The 23,607-nt window shown below is 41.2% G+C and overlaps 1 protein-coding gene across 4 annotated transcripts in view; it reads right to left on the bottom strand.

The window, feature by feature from the left end:
* Window positions 1-1,254: 1,254 nt before the first annotated feature.
* Window positions 1,255-23,607, bottom strand: part of METTL15 (methyltransferase 15, mitochondrial 12S rRNA N4-cytidine) — a 207,725-nt gene continuing 185,372 nt past the window's right edge. For all 4 annotated transcript variants that reach the window (XM_061610577.1, XM_061610579.1, XM_061610578.1 and 1 more), the window contains one exon: window positions 1,255-3,897. In XM_061610577.1, coding sequence (XP_061466561.1) covers window positions 3,443-3,897 — 455 coding nt within the window. In that variant the 3' untranslated portion in view covers window positions 1,255-3,442. The remainder of the gene's footprint in view (window positions 3,898-23,607) is intronic.

Below are 23,607 nucleotides of genomic sequence, written 5' to 3' on the forward strand. Positions count from 1 at the left end.
GGTGTTTGTTGCGCTGCAGCCAACTCAGAAGGGACAGGAAGGGGGGAGGCATGAATTTCAGGCGCCTCCGCAGTCAGAAGCAGAGTTGGGGATTGTTGTGTCTGAGCAGGATCGTGCGGGAGAGGGGCAGCCTGCTCTCCAGCCATTTCCCAAGAGTAACGCCCTTTCCGAGGCAGTGCCAGCTCCTCCTTTCCCAAGCAGTTCCCAGGAGCATTCCAATGGGGCACCGCCTCTTGACCTCGAGCCTGTTGCTTGGGAACAGGTGTCTTCGGATGAGCAGTTGGAGGCGCGTCCCGTCTCCTCGTTCCCACTGCCGCGAGAAACGGACAGGGCAAAGACAGGAGTTATGAAGGAGTCAGAGATTACGTTTGAAAACATTTCCTATATAAGCCTGCCGCTCCTAGGGGGGGTTCGCTGAGTCAGCTTCCTTCACACGCTGCAGAGCATCTTTAGAGTATAGTTAGGGACTTTAGTGAGTTAGCATAGAGTTTCCTATGAAGCGCAATGCTTTTGATGTATCCATTACTCTAATAAAATGAGATTTACTTGCACACACGCTCCCGCCTCATTCTTTCGGCTCTGGGCGGGATAGGTGTTTTAGCACCACTTTGCTAAGTTTTCTTCTGAGTCCTTGCCGTGAACCTATTGGCCTGTTGGGGTGTAACAGACAACTATGACTTGTCTTTAGGGCCAGCACCAGGCCTGTGGCGCCATAATCCAATTCCGCCACCTGATAAAGGCAGCGCAGGGCTAATAAGCTCACCGCTCACCCCACCTACCTCTCGCATCGGTCTGCATGGCATGCATGCATAGCACACATGCTTGCTATCAACAAGGATGGTGGCAGGGGTGTCAACCCATTAGGGAAGCTCCCGCTGCCATATTGGGTGATGGCAGGCATGTGCACATAGTGCACACACCATGCACACTGATGGAAGAGGTAGGTGGGCACAGCTGGCCTTACTGAAGCCTGCACTGCCTGTATGGGAGAGGTGCCTAGGAGCTCCGGCTCTGCAATCCACTGTAGCAGCAGGTTGCAGGACCTGATGATGCCATGGATCACAGAACAGGAATGCCACCCTCCCACCCTAAGGAGGGGCCCTTCAGGGGCTCCTTTGGGCCACCACAACCTGGCTGCCCTTTGGCACTGGGCATGCTTGTCTTGGTTTACACTGGTTTGTATGTGTGTATGTATGAACCTGATGAGGCTGACTAACCATAGTTTATTTATTTATTTTATTTATGAATCACTTCTTTATAAAAAAATTGAGAGTCAGTGTGGAATAGTGGTTAGAATATTGGACTATGACCTGGGAGACCAGGGTTCGAATCCCCACACAGCCATGAAGCTCACTGGGTGTCCTTGGGCCAGTCACTGCCTCTCAGCCTCAGAAGAAGGCAATGGTAAACCACCTCTCAATACCTCTTACCATGAAAACCCTATTCATACGGTCGCCATAAGTCAGAATTGACTTGAAAGCAGTCCATTTTTTTTCTTATAAAACATCCCAAAGCAATGCAACAATAAAAGCATTAACAATCAAAACATATAAAAACAATTTCAAGTCCCAGAGACTAGGATAAAAATCTCCACTTAGAAGGCTGGCTGGAAAAGGTTTTCAATAGGCACCAAAATCACAACAGAGACTGCACCTGCCTGATATGTATCAGGAAAGAATTCCAAAGGGTAGGTGCTATCACACTAAAGGCCCAGTTCGTATATTGTATGGAAGTCCTGATAACATGGTAACTTTTTTTAAATAAAAAAATTATTCTCTTTTTCAGAAAGAATACAAAGCAATCAAGGGAATGCTGAACAAACTCAGAATGCTCCTACAAAATAATGTCATGTACAGGTGAGAGCTCAAATTCTGAACATTGGAAGTTTAGGATTCAAAATTCAAGACCCCCCCTCCGCATTGTGATGAGATAGTATCTGCACGAGGTCCTCTGTGGATTGAGTATGTAAGGGGTGAGAAGATCTATTTAGGTCGAACAAACCAGGATCATACGCCACAGTTTCTATGATTAGTGTTTTGTTGTTACAGCTGAACTCAGTATTCTGGTTTAATCCTAACAGTTTGCATCATTCTTCCCCCACTGCCGTTGTGGCTACACAGAAACCTTTTCCCAGTTGCCTATGTCTACAGAGGTCTTGAACGGGGGGAAAAGTTCAAGGGACCATTGGCACTTTCACCCGTTTCTAAAAAGGACTGTATGTTAAAAGCACACCTGTGCTCTTAGCAAGCTATACCAACAATTCAATAGATGTAATTGCACAATTTGAACTAAAAAACTCCCCCAAATGCTTCTACTCACTATCTACTAAAATCTATTTCCACAACGTTTCAGCCACTACTTTTCATATCCTGAAGATACAAATTATTGCTCTTCTGCTTACCAACAAAGCTTAGTAGCAAAAAAATAATAATACAGTATGTGTTTATTGAAAGAGTAGATGCAGATTTTTGGTTGGGAGAAAAGGGTTTAAAAAAAGATGGGTATGAAAACTTCCAGAGGAACATCTAGAGATGGTGAAAGTCAGGGATGCTTCAGGTCTGGTTTTTGCTCAGGGAATACCAAGAGCAGCCAAAGATCTTGAGGAGAATGTTTGTGTTCTCTGCACCATTTCTGCAGTTGGCCAACAGTAAGAGAACTGATGACGTGGTGATGCTTTGCCAACTCAGGCAACACAAATGTCTTACTTATTGGTTGTGGAACAACAAACCAGCATTAGGCAAAACAAACAACAGCATGTTTGAACATTAGTGAGCAAGATCTTGCCTTATTCAATAAACCATTACTAAAAAAAAGAAGTTTGGCTTTGCATTTTGTCTGAACCAGATCATTGCATTAAATCTTCTCTTCAAAGTCATATCTTTGCACAGGATTTGCACAAGCAAAATTTCAAAGAGGGGATTCAGCAGTACTTTCAGGTTCTTATAATAATGTTCAGCACAGTACACATCTTTGTGAAATCCAAAAGTGGTGCAAATTTTCCTTCGTAAGACACTTATATGCAGAGATTGTAAAAAGGAGTGATAGATACAAGGAATATCCCGCATCTTGCATGGGAAAGAGGCCTTTGCTTTAACTCAAAATTGGATTGGTTTATTTTCATTGTTATTTAGCATGTGGTTCTGCATTTGCATTCATGGGTGGGGGAGGAAGGAATGTTTTAAATATATACTTGCATTTTAGATATTAATATTACTGTACTATGGTTAGTTATATACAGAATTTATTCTTGTCCTTCAATCTGCATACATGAAGGATTTTTTCCTATAGCAATACAAAATGTTTGTAATTGTATCCTTAAGTTTAAAGGATTGGTTTATCATATGGTGCTTTCATCTTCTAATTTAATTAAAAATAAAGTAACAAAGATGTGTGACTAATTTTTTTTTTAATTTCACCAACCTGCTGCTTTTAAATAAATTGTTTACAACTTAATAGCACCCCTTAGCTTTGCTGAGCGTCCTCTTGGGTTATCTTCAATATCCTTGGCTTGGGGAGTAAGAAATTTCTTTTGTATTGCTGTCCATCTTGAATTAGCAGTTCCCCTGGACAATTCCTCCTCCTCCTCCTCCTCCTCCTCCTTGGAAGAATTCCTTCCCACTTGCCTGATCTTCTGCCTGACACTGAGGTTGAATTTTTCTGAAATATCTATTCCATGAAGAAATCGTTTGACGATACGATCTTCTAACGAATGGAAAGAAAGTGCTACAAGTCGACCTCCAGGTTTTAAAAACTTCTCTGCTGTCTTTAATCCTGCAAAGAGTTCATGCAGCTCATTGTTGACAAATATTCGCAAGGCTTGGAAAGTTTTGGTAGCAACATGTGTTGGTCTGTGAAGCAAATCTTTTCGAGCATACAAAGCTGATTCTGGGAAAGCACCTGTTATGAATAACACAGAAAAGAATTAAAATATTACTTTTTTGTTTTAGCAGTAATACAATTCCAAATGGCCCTTCTCTACTACCTGTGTCTATCCCTTTAATGCAGGAAATGATAATTGCTGATATTTCATGGTAGTTCTCAACATTTTAGAAGGGTTGCAGCCAGAAAGGAGTGGCCTCTGAATCTCTCAAGTTAACTAAGTGTCTTTGGCCAAATACAAAATATCATCCTCATATCCACTATTTCTGATCAATGCTGGTGTTTTATTGGGTCAAACTGGGAAACATTTCCCCCCAGATTTTTCTTAGCACATAGCAGGAGATATACTGGTGAATGTATTTGATCTAACAAATCAATGCCAATAAATAATCATTGCCATCAAAATATTATTCTCATATTTTTGCACACACACTAATTAGTAGGACTTGATTCAGTACCTTACCCCTGCTAGAAGACTGCACTCGTCAGCTTGTTGGATTGCCTCCTCTGCCTTATCTAGCATCCTAGGGAGGCTACAGAATCAACTACTCTTAATTGCTGCAGTTTTCTAGTAAGAGATATTAACAGGTCCTCCCAGCCATGAAAATTTAGTATCTGTCTATCCACATTGTGTTCCTTACCATTTATTTATATTTTGGCCCTTACACTCTTCATTTGGCTCTGCTGCTTAAAATGGCAGGTTGACACAGTCACTTGTAAGTAGATCTAATGCACAGGTATTACAGCCTGCTGCTTGAAATGTCATGCTTTACTAATAATGGAAATTAACTGTATATTATATTGTTGTAACCACCTGGGACTCTGTGGTGACCTGAGCAGGAGATATATAATATTTGGTCCATCTTATGTACATAAGTTGGCATATGTTTCACTCACACCCCCAAATGGGAATAATTACTAGTCTATTTTTATATGTAGAAGACTCATTTGCAATCTGACCAGGTCACTCAACTCACATGGATACCAAATGAAGAATAGTTTGATCAACTGCAATTTAAGTGAGTTATGGTGACTGATTGGGTAAGTTACTTGGCTGCATCACAGTAATCCCTATTTTTGCATCTTCTAACTGGAAAAGACCATCTTAGACACTCCCAACTGACATTATTTAAAAGAAGCCACCTACCTGTCTTGTATGGTCCAGGCGGCGCTGAATCAAATTTTAATGTTTTTTTAGTTTACAAAAACCCAAGATATTAAAATAATATGTTGAAATGTTTTGTTCTAGTGCTGGAAGATGAGACCCCCAGGTCAGAAGGCACTCAACGAGCTACGGGGGAAGAACAAAGGACAAGGCACCATCTCTGCTATCTTTTCAGCGCCTTTTGAAGACTTTCCTCTTTCAACAAGCCTTTTTAAATTGAGACCTATCCCAGTCTGCATCTGTGTCAGAATTGTTTAATACGTTTTTAATAATGTTTTTAACCCTTTTTTAAAGTTGTTTTTTTTTAAAAATGTTTTTAATGCTGTTTTGTTTTAATGTATTTTAAGATTTGTTTTTATGATGTTTTAAAGTGTTTTAGTGCTTTGTTTGCCGCCCTGGGCTCTGGCTGGGATGAAGGGCAGGATTCAAATAAAATAAATAAATAAATAAGTACGAGTAGTGCTGTGGCTAATGATGCAGCTGGGTCAAAGCCGAAAGGAAGCCCAAAGGCTGATGCGCACAGACATGAAAGGAGAGTCCGGAGTTGTACAATGCACACAATAGGAACATGGAATGTGAGAAGCATGAACCAGGAAAAGTTAGAAATTGTTGAGCAAGAAATGGAATGCATCAACATTACAATACTTGGCGTGAGTGAATTAAAATGGATGGGAATGAGATATTTTCAATCAGAACAACAAAATATTTTATGCAGGAAATGAGAAATTAAAAAGAAACAGGGTTGTTTAATAGTGAGAAGTGATGTAGCAAAAGCAATTAGGAGCTATAACACAAAGTCTGAGTGAGTTATATAATGAGATTTAATGGGAAAGTTATTAACATAACCATCATCCAAGTATATGCGCCAATAGCAAACACAGAAGAAGAACTGGAGAGATTTTAGGCAGAAGTACAGGAAGAAATTGATCACACACCAAAACAAGATGTGCTGATAATTATGGTGGACCGGAATGCAAAAGTAGGGAGAGAATAACTAGGAATTGTGGGAAGATGTGGTTTAGGTGACAGAAATGAAGCAGGAGAAAGACTTACTGAATTCTGTGAAGTCAATAATTTGTTTCTTGCAAACACATTTTTTGAGCAACCGAAAAGACGACTGTACATGTGGACATCACCAAATGGCCAATATAGGAATCAAATTGATTATATCATTGGTAGCAGAAGATGGAGAAGTTCCAGGCGCTGACTGTGGTACATCCCAGAAGAATATAAAGATAAGGAACAGATTTGAGGCTTTAAACTTAGTTGACAGAGAACCAGAAGAACTATGGAGTGAAGAGACATTATCATGGGAGAATGCAAAAAGACAATATCTCTAGTTAAAAAGAAAGACCTCAATGGATGACTGAAGAAACTCTTAAAATGGTTAAAGAAAGCAGGCAAAAGGAGATAGAAACATAGTTAGAACCCTAAATGCAACAATACAGTGACTAGTATGTAGGGACAAAGAGAACTATTACAATAGTTATTGTATAGAAATAGAAGAGGACAACAAAAAGGGTAGAACAAGAGCCCTATTCCAAAAGATTATAGAAATGAAAGGGAACACACTGACTGGACAAGATGAAATAAAAGGAAGATGGAAGCTATACACTGAAGAATTCTGTAAAAGAGATGCAAGGATGACAGATTCATTCCTTGAGGAACTGTATGATGAAGAACCAGAAATTTTAGAATGTGAGGTGAAAGCTGCTTTTAAAATACTTTGAAGAAACAATCACCAGGAACAGATGGCATACCAATAGAGTTGCTACAAGCTACTGAGACTGAATCTGTCCAAAATTTGACAAAAATTGTCAAGAAATATGGAAAAACTAAACAATGGCCCAATATACATCCCAGCGTTTCATATACATCCCAATTCCAAAGAAAGGGGATCCCAGGGAATGCAGTAATCTCATGCAAGTAAAGTAATGCTCAAGATTCTCTTACCATATATGGAGCGAGAAATGCCAGATATCCAAGCTGGATTTAGAAAGGGAAGAGGCACCAGAGATCATATCACAAACATACGTTGGATAATGGAATGGACCAAGGAATTTCAGAAGAAAATCACACTGTGCTTTATAGATTACAGCAAAGCCTTTGACTGTGTAGATCATGAAAAACTATGGAATGCTTTAAAAGAAATGGAGGTGCAACAGCATCTGATTGTCCTGATGCACAACCTATACTCTGGACAAGAGGCTACTGTAAGGACAGAATATGGAGAAACTGATTGGTTCCCCATCAGAAAGGGTGTTGTCAGGAGTGTACTTTACTCTACCTGTTTAATCTATACACAGAACATATCATACAGAAAGCGGGATTGGACCAAGATGAAGGAGGTGTGAAAATTGGAGGGAGAAATATAAATAATTTAAGATATGTAGACGGTACCATACTACTAGCAGAAACCAGTAATAATTTGAAATGAATGCTGATGAAAGTTAAAGAGGAAAGCAGAAAAGCAGGACTACAGCTGAATGTCAAGAAGACTAAAGTAATGACAACAGAAGATTTATGTAACTTTAAAGTTGACAAAGAGGACATTGAACTTGTCAAGGATTATCAATACCTCGGCACAGTCATTAACCAAAATGGAGACAATAATCAAGAAATCAGAAGAAGGCTAGGACTGGGCAGGGCAGCTATGAGAGGACTAGAAAAGGTCCTCAAATGCAAAGATGTATCACTGAACACTAATGTCAGGATCATTCAGACCATGGTATTCCCAATCTCTATGTATGGATGTGAAAGTTGGACAATGAAAAAAGCAGATAAGAGAAAAATCAACTCATTTGAAATGTGGTGTTAGAGGACAGCTTTGCACATACCATGGACTGCAAAAAAGACAAATAATTCAATGTTAGAACAAATTAAACCAGAGGTATCACAGAAGCTAAAATGATGAAACTGAGGTTATCATACTTTGGACATTTAACAAGAAGACATGATTCACTCAAAAAGACAATAATTCTGGGAAAAACAGAAGGGGGTAGAAAAAGAGGAAGGCCAAACAAGAGATGGATTGATTCCGTAAAGGAAGCCACAGACCTGAACTTACAAGATCAGAACAGGGTGGTTCGTGACATTACAAAAATCAGGTATTAGCATTATTTGTGTCTAAACTGACAATTATAACAACATTTTCAAACCTGTTAAGTCATCTTTCTATAATATTTAAGACCCATATCACACCAGGCTTTGACAATCCAAACTATTATATTGCTATAGTGTATTAACGTCTTGATATAATGCCACTTTTAGATGGAAGAGAAGACATTGCAAGTGCTCCCTGCTCTTCTCATTGCCATTTGTATAATTCCAGAGTTACTGTTTTAAACAAACTACCACAGCAGTTTGGGGACTGCTGTTAAAAAACACTCCCATGTGGTTGGGGCTCTGTGTAGTTTCTGTAACATTTGAATCTGCTTCCCACATGGTTCAGCCACATAGCATGTTAAGCATCCACATCAGTGACACATATCTTTGGGGACAGCAAGGCTATAGCACGGTTACTTAACACACAATCTAACCAACCATAAGGGGAGCAGACTGGAACATTATTGCAGCTGCAAGGATCCACCATCATGCAGAAGCAATTTTTCAGCAGCAGGCATGAACCCGAAGTAATGTTTGAATTGGTTAAATGAGGTATAAAATGATGCTCCCCTGATCCATGGGTTATTTATTCACCAAAGATGGTGGCTGTTATCCAGCAGAGCAAATGAACCACATCTGCACAAACAGAGGGCTTTCTTTCTTCTTTTTTGGCAAAGCAGCCCATCCCACACACCACGTCGCACACCATTTTGAAATCAGGGCAACAATGGATATTCAGTGATCCTCAATTCCAGGCTCTCCTCCCTGCCCCTTGGCTTCACAGAATAGATATTAGGTATTTACATGAAAGCATGTATTGTCATCTTCCACTTGCCTATACATTAAAAGCAAATGAAAGAATCAGCTAGGAACTTTTTTTGTTAATACACATTGTTTATTATCTTGGATACATTTATGGCATTCAGTCATGATGTACCTGGATGGAACAAAGAAACAGACAAAAGGAAAATTCAGCACACTGAGCATAGAAGGCTGACGCTTGAGCCAAGCAAAGAAATTTGGGGGGGGGGAAGGGTACATGACAAGATGTACTTCTTATGTCTAATAAAAATGAAAGTGTATTTTTAGATTTAAGTGAAGTCCTTCAGCTTAATGAGGACTACACATAGAAAAAAGTTATTTTTCCATCTTTAATGTAAAGCAAAGAGAACAGTTTTCACTTATATGAGTAACTATAAATAGTATCACTGTGGTCAATGCCCTTAGGGTATTCTTAGATGCAACAACACAGCTAAAACCTGAACACAGAGGGAAATCTTTTCTCTGTGTGTCCCTTCCTCCTTAGGAAAAAATGTAAAAGACCCACATTCTTTAGACTTCCCTTGTAGGTGAAGTACTAAAATTCCTGATTAAAGCTAGTGTCCTTTTCAGTTTCTTTTCCAGAGTTATTATATCCTTTTTGAGATGGGGCAACTAGAACTGTACACTGCATTCTAAATGTGACTATATACATATGAAGTATAAAAATAGACATATCCATCAATAACTTCTCATTAAGCAATAGGCCTCAGCATTCAGCTATAATTTTGTAAAATGCTTACAGGGAGATTTTACTCTTCGACTGGTAAATTACTGATGCTAATTACTAAAACCAGGTTTCTTAACTGGTCTTGTGAAACCACATTAAATATCTTCATCATGGCCACATATCATAATACAATACTACAAATAATATTATAATAAACACCTTGTATTATATTATTGAGAGCCATTGTGGTGTAGTGGTTAAGGTGTTGGACTACGACCTGGGAGACCAGGGCTCAAATCCCCACACAGCCATGAAGCTCACTGGGTGACCTTGGGTCAGTCACTTCCTCTCAGCCTCAGAGGAAGGCAATGCTAAACCCCCTCTGAATACTGCTTACCATGAAAACCCTATTCATAAGGTACCAATAAGTTGGAATCGACTTGAAGGCAGTCCATTATATTATTAAATTTATCTTCATATATGCTTTCTAATAGTCCAACATTAATACTTTCTTATGTTACTCATACAAAAATTGTAAATTATACTGCTCCTTCATAGAAACCATGAAATGGTACCATTGTCTTTTGAACCATTCCTTTTCCAACCTTCCTTCTCTTAGTCTACTCAACAGCACTGTCCTAACTATGTCTACTCAGAAGCCCTACTGAATTTAATGGGGGTTACTACTCCAAGGTGAGGTAAGCGTTGTAGCCTGACTCTGTTTAACAACTGTTAAAATATACTATACTGTAATCTGTTCATTGAAAGTATTTTGCATGTTTGCCATTTTGCAGCCAGAAAATGTTTTGGAGCACCCAACAAATTTCCTACTATCATGGCATGTTAGGATCAAATGTGTCCTGCCCAAACTGGTCAAAGACAGATGCAGACTCATAGGTGAGCTTTTCTTTAATAGAAAGTTTCAGTTTAGAATGCTTTATGAATCAGTTTACAGACTACACAGGATTCAGCATCATTACTAGGAATAACTAGGAATGACTACACTGCACTAAGACATTGTTGGAACAATTACACATGCCTCCTTACCAACCTTAAGTAAGGATGGGTGGGCTCCATACTTGTGTGAGGAAAGTGTCACTGTTGGGAGCATGCGCGCATGCACGCACTCCTCCTCAGAGGAGCAGGGAGAAGTTGGGCCTGCTGGCGCCACAGCCTACTTGACTGAGGTGAGGGTTGTTGGACTACATCAGCAAGGTCCTCCTCCTCAGGAGGGGGGCTGTGTGGTAGCGATGGCGGGGTGAGTGAGGAAGGGAGGGTGAAGGGAAGGTGGATAGACAACTTCCTGACTGGGCAGCATGTTCTCAGTGGTAACTGATCCACAGGGCCAGAGCTATCACTATTAGCAGTGTGAGAGCCTTCAAGTTCAATTGTGTCTGGAGGCATATCACTAGTGCCTTCCCTCAAGTTCAAGTCTGACTCCTTGATCTCATCCTCTTTGCTCCACATCCATTCCGTGGGGCTTATGAAAAACTGTTCCAAAAGAATCAGAAGGAGATTAAGGGGAGCCATCTGTCCAGTTGGGGGATGACATACCCAGGAACAACTTGAAAAATCATCTCTCAATAATTCTTAACCTTTTAATTTTTTAAAATAAAAAATCTATTTTGCCCACTCATATAAAATAATAAGGTGGTATATAACAATAAATACACACATACTGTCCTGTCTGAACTCAAGAGAACTCACTCAGACATGACTGTGGTTTTCTTCTTTTACTGAAGTAAGAGAAGTTTCAATTCAATGCACTTCCTGAATCTATCTACGACTTACTCAGAACTCAGCATCTCTCTAGGTCAAAATAGGCACAGTGTTGCTGCACTAAGACATGCACTAAGCATCTACTCCCCCCCCTTCACTCAGCTTAAGTAAGGCTGTGTGGGCAACCTACTTGCGTGTACACGGAGCATGCTGTGGGGAGCGTGTGTGCAGGCAAAGACTCTGCCTCAACTGTGCCTGTTGAATTTCCCACCACATTCGCCTCATAAGAACATAAGAAGAGCCTGCTGGATCAGGCCAGTGGCCCATCTAGTCCAGCATCCTGTTCTCACAGTGGCCAACCAGGTGCCTGGGGGAAGCCCGCAAGCAGGACCCGACTGCAAGAACACTCTCCCCTCCTGAGGCTTCCGGCAACTGGTTTTCAGAAGCATGCTGCCTCTGACTAGGGTGGCACAGCACAGCCATCATGGCTAGTAGCCATTGATAGCCCTGTCCTCCATGAATTTGTCTAATCTTCTTTTAAAGCCATCCAAGCTGGTGGCCATTACTGCATCTTGTGGGAGCAAATTCCATAGTTTAACTATGCGCTGAGTAAAGAAGTACTTCCTTTTGTCTGTCCTGAATCTTCCAACATTCAGCTTCTTTGAATGTCCACGAGTTCTAGTATTATGAGAGAGGGAGAAGAACTTTTCTCTATCCACTTTCTCAATGCCATGCATAATTTTATACACTTCTATCATGTCTCCTCTGACCCGCCTTTTCTCTAAACTAAAAAGCCCCAAATGCTGCAACCTTTCCTTGTAAGGGAGTCGCTCCATCCCCTTGATCATTCTGGTTGCCCTCTTCTGAACCTTTTCCAACTCTGTAACATCCTTTTTGAGATGAGGCGACCAGAACTGTACACAGTATTCCAAATGCGGCCGCACCATAGATTTATACAACGGCATTATGATATCAGCTGTTTTATTTTCAATACCTTTCCTAATTATCGCTAGCATGGAATTTGCCTTTTTCACAGCTGCCGCACACTAGGTCTACAATTTTCATCGTGCTGTCCATTACAACCCCGAGGTCTCTCTCCTGGTCAGTCACCGCCAGTTCAGACCCCATGAGCATATATGTGAAATTAAGATTTTTTGCTCCAATATGCATAATTTTACACTTGTTTATATTGAATTGCATTTGCCATTTTTCCGACCATTCACTCAGTTTGGAGAGATCTTTTTGGAGCTCTTCGCAATCCCTTTTTGTTTTAACAACCCTGAACAATTTAGTGTCGTCAGCAAACTTGGCCACTTGACTGCTCACTCCTAATTCTAGGTCATTAATGAACAAGTTGAAAAGTACAGGTCCCAATACCGATCCTTGAGGGACTCCACTTTCTACAGCCCTCCATTGGGAGAACTGTCTGTTTATTCCTACTCTCTGCTTTCTGCTTCTTAACCAATTCCTTATCCACAAGAGGACCTCACCTCTTATTCCATGACTGCTAAGCTTCCTCAGAAGTCTTTGGTGAGGTACCTTGTCAAACGCTTTTTGAAAATCTAAGTACACTATGTCCACTGGATCACCTCTACCTATATGCTTGTTGACACTCTCAAAGAATTCTAATAGGTTACTGAGACAGGACTTTCCCTTGCCGAAGCCATGCTGGCTCTGCTTCAGCAAGGCTTGTTCTTCTATGTGCTTAGTTAATCTAGCTTTAATAATACTTTCTACCAGTTTTCCAGGGACAGAAGTTAAGCTAACTGGACTGTAATTTCCAGGATCCCCCCTGATGCAAGGTGAAGGGGGAGCCCCCGTCATCCTCCCATCTTCCTCCTCAGAGGGAGGAGAGCTGTCTGTGTGCAACGTGAGCCTAGGGAGAGGAGAAGTGTCAGGCTGTGAAACAACCAGTTGGTCAAGTTGACTCTCCACAAGGGTATCCGGAGCTGCTGGGTTGAGCTGTCAAAGTCCAGAGTTGAGGTGCCTTTTGAGTCCAACTCCCCCACTCGGCCCCTCACTGGCTTGAGCATCCCACTCTAGGTCCTCCTCCTTCTCTGCTTTGTTCTTGATAGTCCACCGCCCTCCAGCAGGGCTCACGACATGCACACACACAAATACAGTAAAATATAACACATCATAAACCAATACAAAATAATCATAAGAATGACTGGCTCATCTTGAACAGGAACTAAACAAGTGAATGGGTCTGTTGGCATAGACAATTCTTAGAGATACCTAAAAGTTAGCAGCGATCATGCCTGCTGTCTCCGCTGGAAGACTATTCCACAGCATGGGACTGGCAACACTAAATGCATGAATTCTAAATGAAGCCAGATGGGCTTCTGATACATGGGGGACAACTAATAGTGCTCCTCCAGATGATCTTAGTGATGAAGGGCTCAGACGGTCCTTAAGATATCCTGGACCCAAGTTGTTCAGGTATTAGGACAAGAACCTTGAAAGGGACCCAGTAATATATGGGCATCCAATGCAGATGTTTCAGCAGAAGTGTAATTTATTTACTTATTTATAACAGTATTTATATACTGCTCTCTTGCAAAACATGAGGGCGGTGTATAGCAACAGCTGCATACTGTCAGCCATCTGCCCTCATCTGTAGCCTAACCACTCTATTCTGCGCTAGTTGGAGCTTCTAGACCAGGTCCAAGGGCAACCCCACATAGAGCACATTGCAAGAATCCAGACTTGAGGTTACCAATGCATGGATTACAGTGGTCAGGCTATCCTGACCCAGATATGGTCACAGATGGCATACCAGATGAAGCTGCTAAAAGACATTCCTTGCCACAGAGGTCACGTTGGTCTTTAATGACAAAGATGTATCCAGGAGTACCCCTAAACTCCTTTAGAAGGTCTGAAAACCTGTCCAGAACTGAAAATTGTCTTACCTTTTGGGCATGGGAACCACCCAGAGCTTGGAAAAGTTACTTTTTTGAACTACAACTCCCATCAGCCCCAGCCAGCATGTGCTGGGAATTGTATTTGCATGGGAATTGTATGTGCATGGGAATTGTAGTTCAAAAAAGTAACTTTTCCAAGCTCTGGAACCACCTACCCACAGAGCCTCCTTCTTTCCAGGATTCAAACTCAGTTTATTGGCCCTTATCTCATCAATGGCACTATGGATTCAGATGTTATGGAGAAACAGAACTGTGCGTCTTCAGCATACTGATAACACTGTGCTCCAAGACTCCCAGTGACCACTCTCAATGGCTTTATGTAGATGTTAAATAACACTGGGGACAAAGTAGTGCCCTGTGGAACTCCAGAACATAGGTGCCAGGGAGTCAAAGAGCACTCCCCAGTGCTACTCTCTGGACTCAACCACATAGGTAGAAATGAAACCACTGTAGCGCAGTGCCTCCAGTACCCATCAATCCAGGAGGATACCATGGCCAATGGTATCAAAAGCTGCTGAGAGATGAAAAGTAACAGGGTTGCACTCCTTCTGTCACTCTCTCAATAAAAGTCATCCATCAGAGCAACCAAGGCTGATTCAGTTCCCAAACCAGGCTTAAGCCGATATCAGTTGACACCCACATTAGGGGTACAGAAAACCAGCATCTATTGTTGAGCTCTAGTCTGCACAGGCAAGGCAGAATTAGCTTGCTGCACAGGACACAGAGGTTTACAGCCAACACAGTTCCAGTAAGGCAGCAAACAGGAATGAAGAACTCCGACACAGTCCAGCTTCGTGCCAGTAACATAAATCTTTATCAACGTGCAGTTTAACAAATACAAATACATTCACCAACATTACATGCTCCTACTTTCCCCCCACCCAGTCTGGCTCTCTCGGCTTCCAATTTATAGCCAGCCCCTTAGATCAATTGCAGCTGTGTGTCCTTGACTTAACTGAGCTTCAGTTAACCCATTCCCAACATGGGGAATGACTCAGCTTAAACATGAGCCAACAGCCCCCACCTCATTCCACATGTTGGGTGTTGCTGTTGCTCCGCAATTCTTGTTTTACATTTTTACATAATTTTGTTTTACATTTCATTTTACATTTACATTTAGTTTTAGAACACATACTTAATACAGTTGTATACATACAGTCTCAGTTCCATTTGAGTTACATTTTCATATTTGATATTCATTCAATTATTCATTCATTAAACATTAACGTCAGTTTATTACATGTCTTGGTCAGCATTTATGTTATGTAACTTATCTCGCCAATCTCTACCCCCATCCAGCATTGCAAACCATTCTTGAAAATCCTGCTTGGTCCAGTCATCTTCCCCATTCTGACACTTTGCTGGTGTTTTGTGTTCCTGTTTTACTTTTACAGTCGTCACTTTAAATCTGTCTGGAGGTTGCCCCAGATTTGCTCTTGTTGATCTCCTTGGTATGTGTGTAGGTTCAACTATTGGTACTTCTGGACTCTCTGTCTGTGCAATGTTTTGTTCTATCTCTAGTATGGGTGTAGGTTCTACTATTGGTACTTCTGGACTCTCTGTCTGTGCTATGTTTTATTCTATCTCTTAACATTCTGACATTCCACTGTTCTTTCCTCTGCCTCTTGTTTAACTTCAGTTTCTGCAGTGTCTACAATTCCCCCTCCCCTCTCTTCCTGGGGATCAGGTTTAACGTTTCTTTCCTGTTGCTCATCTTGTGTGCTACCTATGTTTATTTCTACATGTTGTGTATTGTCTTCCCAGTCTTGCTCCTGTGTTTTAACACTTCTACACACATGTAAACGTTTTTCTTTCATTAACCAGACTCTGTGATATGCACCCTCAAAGCCGAGATAGTAACCCTTTAACGCTCTCGGACCTTGTTTGCCTTTACGTTGAGGTTTGGGAATATGTGCCCAACATATTGCTCCAAATTTCCTTACATGATTTAGATAAGGCTTTCTGTTAAACATCTTTTCATAAGGTGTACAATCCACAGTACTTTTATATACTCTGTTCAACAGAAAATTTGCATAAATTGCACATTCACCCCAGAAATCCCGGGTAAGTTTAGAGTCTGCTAACATTGCTCTCACAGTGTCCTGTAAAAATCTATGATATCTCTCTGCAACACCGTCCTGATATGGCGCAAAAGGAGCTGTTAATTCGTGTTTTATTCCTTTTCTGTACAGATATTTTTGCAGAGTTGAGGAGAGAAATTCCCCTCCTCTATCAGACCTGAGTGTAGCTATCCTGGTTTTGAATCTTGCCTCTACCCATTCCACAAAATGCTGTAACTTCCCAGCGGCTTGTGCTTTGTTATTCAATAGGTAAACAAAAGCGTATCTTGAATAGTCTTCGACCAACACAAAATAAAATTTTGCATTTCCTTTTGACTGTTTAAAGGGACCGGCCAGATCCATGTGGATTAACCGAAATGGCCTTTGAGTGCTAATTAGCCTTTCTTTGTGTGTGGGAGCTGCAGTTGATTTCCATTCACTGCAAACATCACAGTCCTCATACTGCTTACAAGGTTTAAACTGTAAGTCTGCACTATGATTCATTGTTTTTAGTAGAGTAGCATAACTTACATGTCCCAATCTTCTATGATACAAATGTATACATTTTTCATGCTTTTGTTTGTTTCTTACTGTGTTTACACATTGTGGGGCTTCATCATTTACTATGAACAAGGCTTCTTTGAACTTTCCTATCACACAAATCTTATTCCCTTTTGAAATTGTGCATTTCCCTTTGTCAAAGTTAACAACATAATTCATAGCATTTAACTTGGCTACTGACATAATATTTCTGTCCATACTGGGAACATAAAGCACATTTGTAACTAGCGTTTTTAAACATTTTAAATATATTACTCCTACCCCTTTAACTTTGCGACAGCTTCCATCCGCCAAATAAACTTTCTGGTTCTTTGTTGGGGTCAGGATTTTAAACTGTTTTTCATTATTTACTAGAAAATGACTTGCTCCCGAGTCTACGGCCTAGGATGTGTTTTGCAGTTCATTGTCCTTGTCTTTAGTGCCTACGACATGCACTTTAAACGGGTCTTTCTCGCTTTGTTCCAATCTTCTTTTCGTCTCTGCCTGGCATTGACTGCATAGATGAGTTGTGGAGCCGCATCTGTAGCAACGTTTCACTCCAAACACCATCGGTCCTTGCGCATTTCGCTCCGGGTTTTCTTTGTTGCTCTGTTTACTTTTCTCTTGTCGGCGTTCTGCTTCTTGAAGTAGTTTGTTTGTGATGTACGTCATGCTGAGGTCCGTGTCCGGAAGACTTTCTAACGCACTTATCACTCCTTCCCAGGAATCATTTAGAGTAGACAGCGTAATATATGCCATCTGTTCCTGTGTATGCTGCATGTCCATTTCTTGCAGGTCGGCAAACAAACATTGTAAGTTCTGTAAATGCCTCTGCATGGACTCTCCCTCTTTGTATCGGGTCTGGTACAGTCTTTTAGCAAGTAAAACTTTAGAGCCTGCAGTTTTTCTTACATGTACAGTACGTAAAACATTCCAAACTTCCTTTGCTGTGTTTAAGCCACTGACATGTATTAACTGTTCATTCTCCAGAGCTAGGATAAGCAGAGCTTTAGCTTTCTCTGCTGCTCTTATCCACTCTGCCGGTGGGGCTGCTGGGGGGTCTTCTGCAACAGTGTGCCAGACGCCCTCCTCGACCAGCAACATTTCAGTCTTTACCTTCCAGTAGGAGTAGTTGGTGCTTCCCAGCCTTTCCAAGGGATAAGACGCGCTTCCAAACGCTGCCATCCTTTTCACCCATCTTGGCTGTTCAGCTCTGTTGCACTTTCTTATTCTCTGCCTCTTGCACAACCTCACAGGATCGTTGTGCCAGCTGCAATGACTGGGCCCATAACCCTTTATTGAGCTCTAGTCTGCACAGGCAAGGCAGAATTAGCTTGCTGCACAGGACACAGAGGTTTACAGCCAACACAGTTCCAGTAAGGCGGCAAACAGGAATGAAGAACTCCGACACAGTCCAGCTTCGTGCCAGTAACATAAATCTTTATCAACGTGCAGTTTAACAAATACAAATACATTCACCAACATTACATGCTCCTACTTTTCCCCCACCCAGCCTGGCTCTCTCGGCTTCCAATTTATAGCCAGCCCCTTAGATCAATTGCAGCTGTGTGTCCTTGACTTAATTGAGCTTCAGTTAACCCATTCCCAACATGGGGAATGACTCAGCTTAAACATGAGCCAACATCTATGCAATCACTTTTCCATCAGGTTTGATGGTTTGGATAAATTCTTGCTAGTTGTTGAGATGTTAAATGCCAATTATAAAATAACTTTTTAAAAAAATACTTGCACATGGTAACATTTCTAGATTTATTCTAAATATGTAATGCTAGTCTCCTTCTGAGATGTTCCTCTGCACTACCTTTAGTTTGCTCCTTAAACAACAACAGTTAGTATATCCCAGATGTCAATTATGTTTTCCTTCCTTGTGTAATAATCTTCACAAATGATGTTAATTCCGTAAATATATTTTCTTCTCTTAGATTTTTGTTCATGAAACTTCTGTTCTGCACATACTGATCCAAGGGGTTTTTCTGCATCCATTTTTATACTTCGTTTTTCTAATATAATGAATGTCCTCCTTCAAAATATCTTCTGATCTTCTAACCTTATCTTGTGTCTTTGCATTTCTGTTACCCATTCTCATACAAGAAAGGCTGTAACTGGGAAATTGGAGGTAATACGGTCTTGTATTTTCCCCAAATTTGTGAAGTTGCATAAGTAGTTATTTTAAAACTTATCAAATTCCAAATATTACTTTGTTTTTTTGTAAACATCCAAGGCAAATACTGCAGTGGGATTCTTGCTAATGTTTCCTCAGGCTCTGGACTGGAAAGTTTTCATCAGAATTCAGACAGTGAACTATAAGAACATAGGAGCACAAGAAGAGCCTGCTGATCAGGCCAATGGCCCATCTGTCCTCACAGTGGCCCACCAGTTACCCATGGGAAATCTGCATGCAGCATCTGACTGCAAATGCACTGGTATTCAGAAGCATACTGCCTCCAACCATGGAGGTTATGGAGCTATGTCCAACCATAGGCTCATGGCTAGTAGCCACTGATAGCCTTATCGTACACATTATTTGTCTAATCCTCTTTTAAATCTATCCAAGTTGATTTGCTTTTGTGAGAGTGAATTCCATAGTTTAATTATGTGCTGTGTGAAGAAGTACTTTCTTTTGTCTCTGCTGAATCTTCCAACATTCAGCTTCATTGCATGTCCACAAGTTCTAGCAGTATGAGAGAGGGAGAAAAACTTTTCTTTATCCACTTTCTCCACGCCATGCATAGTTTTATACATGCATGCTTGTATCATGTCACCTTTTACTCACCTTTTCTGTAAACTTATTTACTTTATTGTTTACAGTTTTATTATGTGTTTGATTTTATTTTTGTAAGCTGCCCTGAGTACCCTATTATAGGGTAGAAGCGCGGGATAGAAATATTTTAAATAAATAAATAAATAAATAAATAAATAAATAAATAAATAAAAACTAAAAAGCCCCAAATGCTGCAACCTTTCCTCATAGGGGAGTTGCTCCATCCTCTTGTTCATTTTGGTTCCCTTCTCTGAACGTTTTCCCGTTTTACAACATCCTTTCTGAGGTGAGGCGACCAGAAATGTACACGGCATGCCAGATGCAGCCGCTCTATAGATTTATATTATGGCATTATGATATCAGCAGTTTTATTTTGAATACCTTTCCTAATGATCCCCTGCATGGAATTTGCCTTTTTCACAGCTGCCTCACTCTGGGTTGACATCTTCATCGAGCTATCCACTATGACCCCAAGGTCTCATTCCTGGTCAGTCACTGCCAGTTCAGACCTCATAAGCATATATGTGGTTCCCCCCCTCCAATATGCGTAACTTTACACTTTACACTGAATTGCATTTGCCATTTTACCACTCATTCACTCAGTAGGAAGAGGTCCTTTTGAAGCTCTTTGCAATCCCTTTTTGTTTTAACAACCCTGAACAATGTAGTATCATAAGCAAATTTAGCCACCTTATTGCTCATCCCTAACTTTAGGTTTATGAACAAGTTAAAAAGCACAGGTCCCAATACTGATCCTTGGAAGACTCCACTTTCCACAGCCCTCCATTGGGAGAATTGACCATTTATTCCTACTCTCTACTTTCTGTTCCCTAGCCAGTTCCTGATCCACAAGAGGACCTCTCCTCTTATTCTATGACTGCTAAGCTTACTCAGGAGTCTTTGGTGAGGTACCTTGTTGGAAGCTTTTTGAAAGTCCTGGAACACTATGCCCATTGGATCACCTCTACCAATATGCTTGTTGACACTCTTCAAGAATTCTAATAGGTTAGTGAGAGAGGACTTACCCTTACAGAAGCCATGCTGGTTCTGCTTCAACAAGGCTCATTCTTCTATATACTTGGTTATTTTATCTTTTAACAACACTTTCTACCAGTTTTTCCTGGGACAGATGTTACGCTAACCAGCCTGTAATTTCCAGGATACTCCCTGGATCAATTGATCATGTAGATATTGAACAGCATGGGGGATAGAACTGACCCCTGTGGAACCCCATACTGAAGAGTCCAGGGTGCCGAGCAATGTTCCCCAAGCACCACCTTCTGGAGCCAACTCGCCAAGTATAATAAATAATAATAAATAATAAATTTAATGTGTGTGTCGCCTATCTGGCCAATGGCCACTCTAGGCGACGTACAAAACAGTTAAAACACAATAGATAAAATACAACATACAATATAATAACACTATAAGAACAATACAGCAGCAACAATATTAAAACAGGGTAGGAGGCATTTCATTCATAGCAATTAACCCTCCACGGAGATCCCAAAGGCCTGTTGAAAGAGCCAGGTCTTTAAGGCTTTACGGAATACATTTAGGGAAGAGGCATGCTGGAGATCTTGTGGGAGGGAGTTCCAAAGAGTGGGGGCCGCCACTGAGAATGCCCTCTCTCTCGTACCCGCCAATCTAGCTGTTTTTGTCGGCGGGATTGAGAGAAGGCCCTGCGTGGCTGATCTTGTCGGGCGGCATAATTGGTGGCGTTGAAGGCGCTCCGTCAGATAAACTGGGCCGAAACCATATAGGGATTTAAAGGTTAATACCAACACCTTGAATTGGGCCCGGAAAACAACTGGAAGCCAGTGTAGATCGAACAACACTGGGGTGATGTGATCCCGGCGGCGACTATTCGTAAGCAGTCGAGCCGCCGCATTTTGTATAAGTTGTAATTTCTGGACCGTTTTCAAGGGTAACCCCACGTAGAGCGCGTTACAGTAGTCCAGAACAGAGGTGACCAAGCCGTGTACTACCAGGGGGAGCTGATGAGCAGAACCACCGCCATGCAGTACCTCCCACTCCTAACTCAGCCAGTCTTCCCAGGATACCATGGTTAATGGTACTGAAAGCCGCTGAGAGATCAAGAAGAATCAACACAGTCACACTCCCCCTGTCTCTCTCCCGACAAAGGTCATCATACAGGGTGACTAAGGCTGTTTCTGTGCCAAAACCAGGCCTGAAACCCGACTGAAATAGATCCAGATCATCGGTTTCATCCAAGAGTGTCTGGAGCTGGCCCACAACCACTCGTTCAAGGACCTTGCCTAGGAATGGAACATTTGCCACCAGCCTATAATTATTAAGATTTTCTTTGCCAGGGAGGGTCTCTTCAGGAGTGGTCTCACTACCACCTCTTCCAGGCGGCCAGGGACCACCCCCTCTCGCAGAGAGGCATTAATCACTTCCCTGGCCCAGCTGGCTGTTCCATCCCTGCTAGCTTTTATTAGCCAAGAAGGGCAAGGATCCAGCACACAAGTGGTTGCACAAACCTGTCCAAGCACCTTGTCAACGTCCTCAAGCTGTACCAACTGAAACTCATCCAAGAAATTGGGACAAGGCTGTGCTCTGGATATCTCTTTTGATTTACCTGCTATAAAACTGGAGTCCTGGCGGATGCTAGAGATTTTATCCTGGAAGTGCCTAGCAAATTCATTACAGTGGGCCTCAGATGGTTCTACCATGTCCCTGGGGCCAGAATGTAATCGCCCCCGGACAATTCTGAAGCTGCTGGGCGGCAGATTGGTGATTTGATAGTGGCAGCAAAATATTGTTTTTTAAAAAATTAGTGTTACATTGGCCACTTTCCAGTACTCGGGTATGGAGGCGGATCTGAAGGGCAAGTTACATATTTCTGTTAGCTTCTCTGCAATCTTCTTCTCCTGCTTTAGCACACCTTAGGCTCCCTTGTCATTCAAGGGTCCTACTGCCTCCTTAGATTGTTTCCTGCTTTGAATGTATTTAAAGATTTTTTGTTGGTTTTTATGTTTTTAGCAATGTGCTCCTCGAATTCTTTTTTAGCACCCCTTATTATCTGCATTTCTTTTGTCAGAGTTTGGTGTTCCTTTTTATTCTACTCATTCAGACAACACTTCCATTTTCTGAAGGAAGACTTCTTGCCTATAATAGCTTCTTTGATTCTGCTTGTTAACCACACCGGCATCCTGTTGGCATCTTTTAAAACCATATGTCATCAATAAATATATATTATATTAGCCCATTTCATACCTCCTTTATCACTTGGTAATTTAAGGCTTTTCAGATTTTCTATTTCACAGAAAATAATTACACATTGTTTGCCATGTATTCAAGCTTCCAATGTGTAATCAGTACAGCTACATTCTCAAATAAAAACAAAACCCTGGGCAAAATGGATATTTACAACATAGCTAGCTTGCCCATCCAGGAAGTAAACAGGACTGCTCAGGTTTTAAGATTTATTTTACCTTTTTCTCAAGAGGGAAATAATTAATGTACAAATGGTGCCAAGTATGTTCTGAGATATTTTACTGGTTGCCCTGTCCATTTAACCTTTAGCTGCTCGTGCTATACACTTATGTCATCTGAAAGATTAATAGCCATCAACTTTGTTTTAGCGTGATTTAATATGCCTCTAAGAATTTCTATGTAAGTATTTACATTTTTATCAGGCCACATGCCAAACAAAGTGTTACTATTTGTCAAACACAAATAGATTTTCCATAAGGTAAAAAAACAAGCTAGTGTAGATCTGATAAAATAATTACTTTTTATGCACTATATCACTTGCTTTCTTCTTCAATCTGCCCTGTCATGTCTTGCTAAGAGTTCTTTAGGTCTTATACTTGAAGCAGGAGTGGGGAAACTTTAGTCTTCCAGATGTTGTTGGTGTCCAGCTTCCCATCAGCCTCACCCAGAAAGGCCAATGATCAGGGTGATGTGACTTACAATCC

Source organism: Rhineura floridana, chromosome 2 (assembly GCF_030035675.1).
Source record: "Rhineura floridana isolate rRhiFlo1 chromosome 2, rRhiFlo1.hap2, whole genome shotgun sequence".
Taxonomy (NCBI): domain Eukaryota; kingdom Metazoa; phylum Chordata; class Lepidosauria; order Squamata; family Rhineuridae; genus Rhineura; species Rhineura floridana.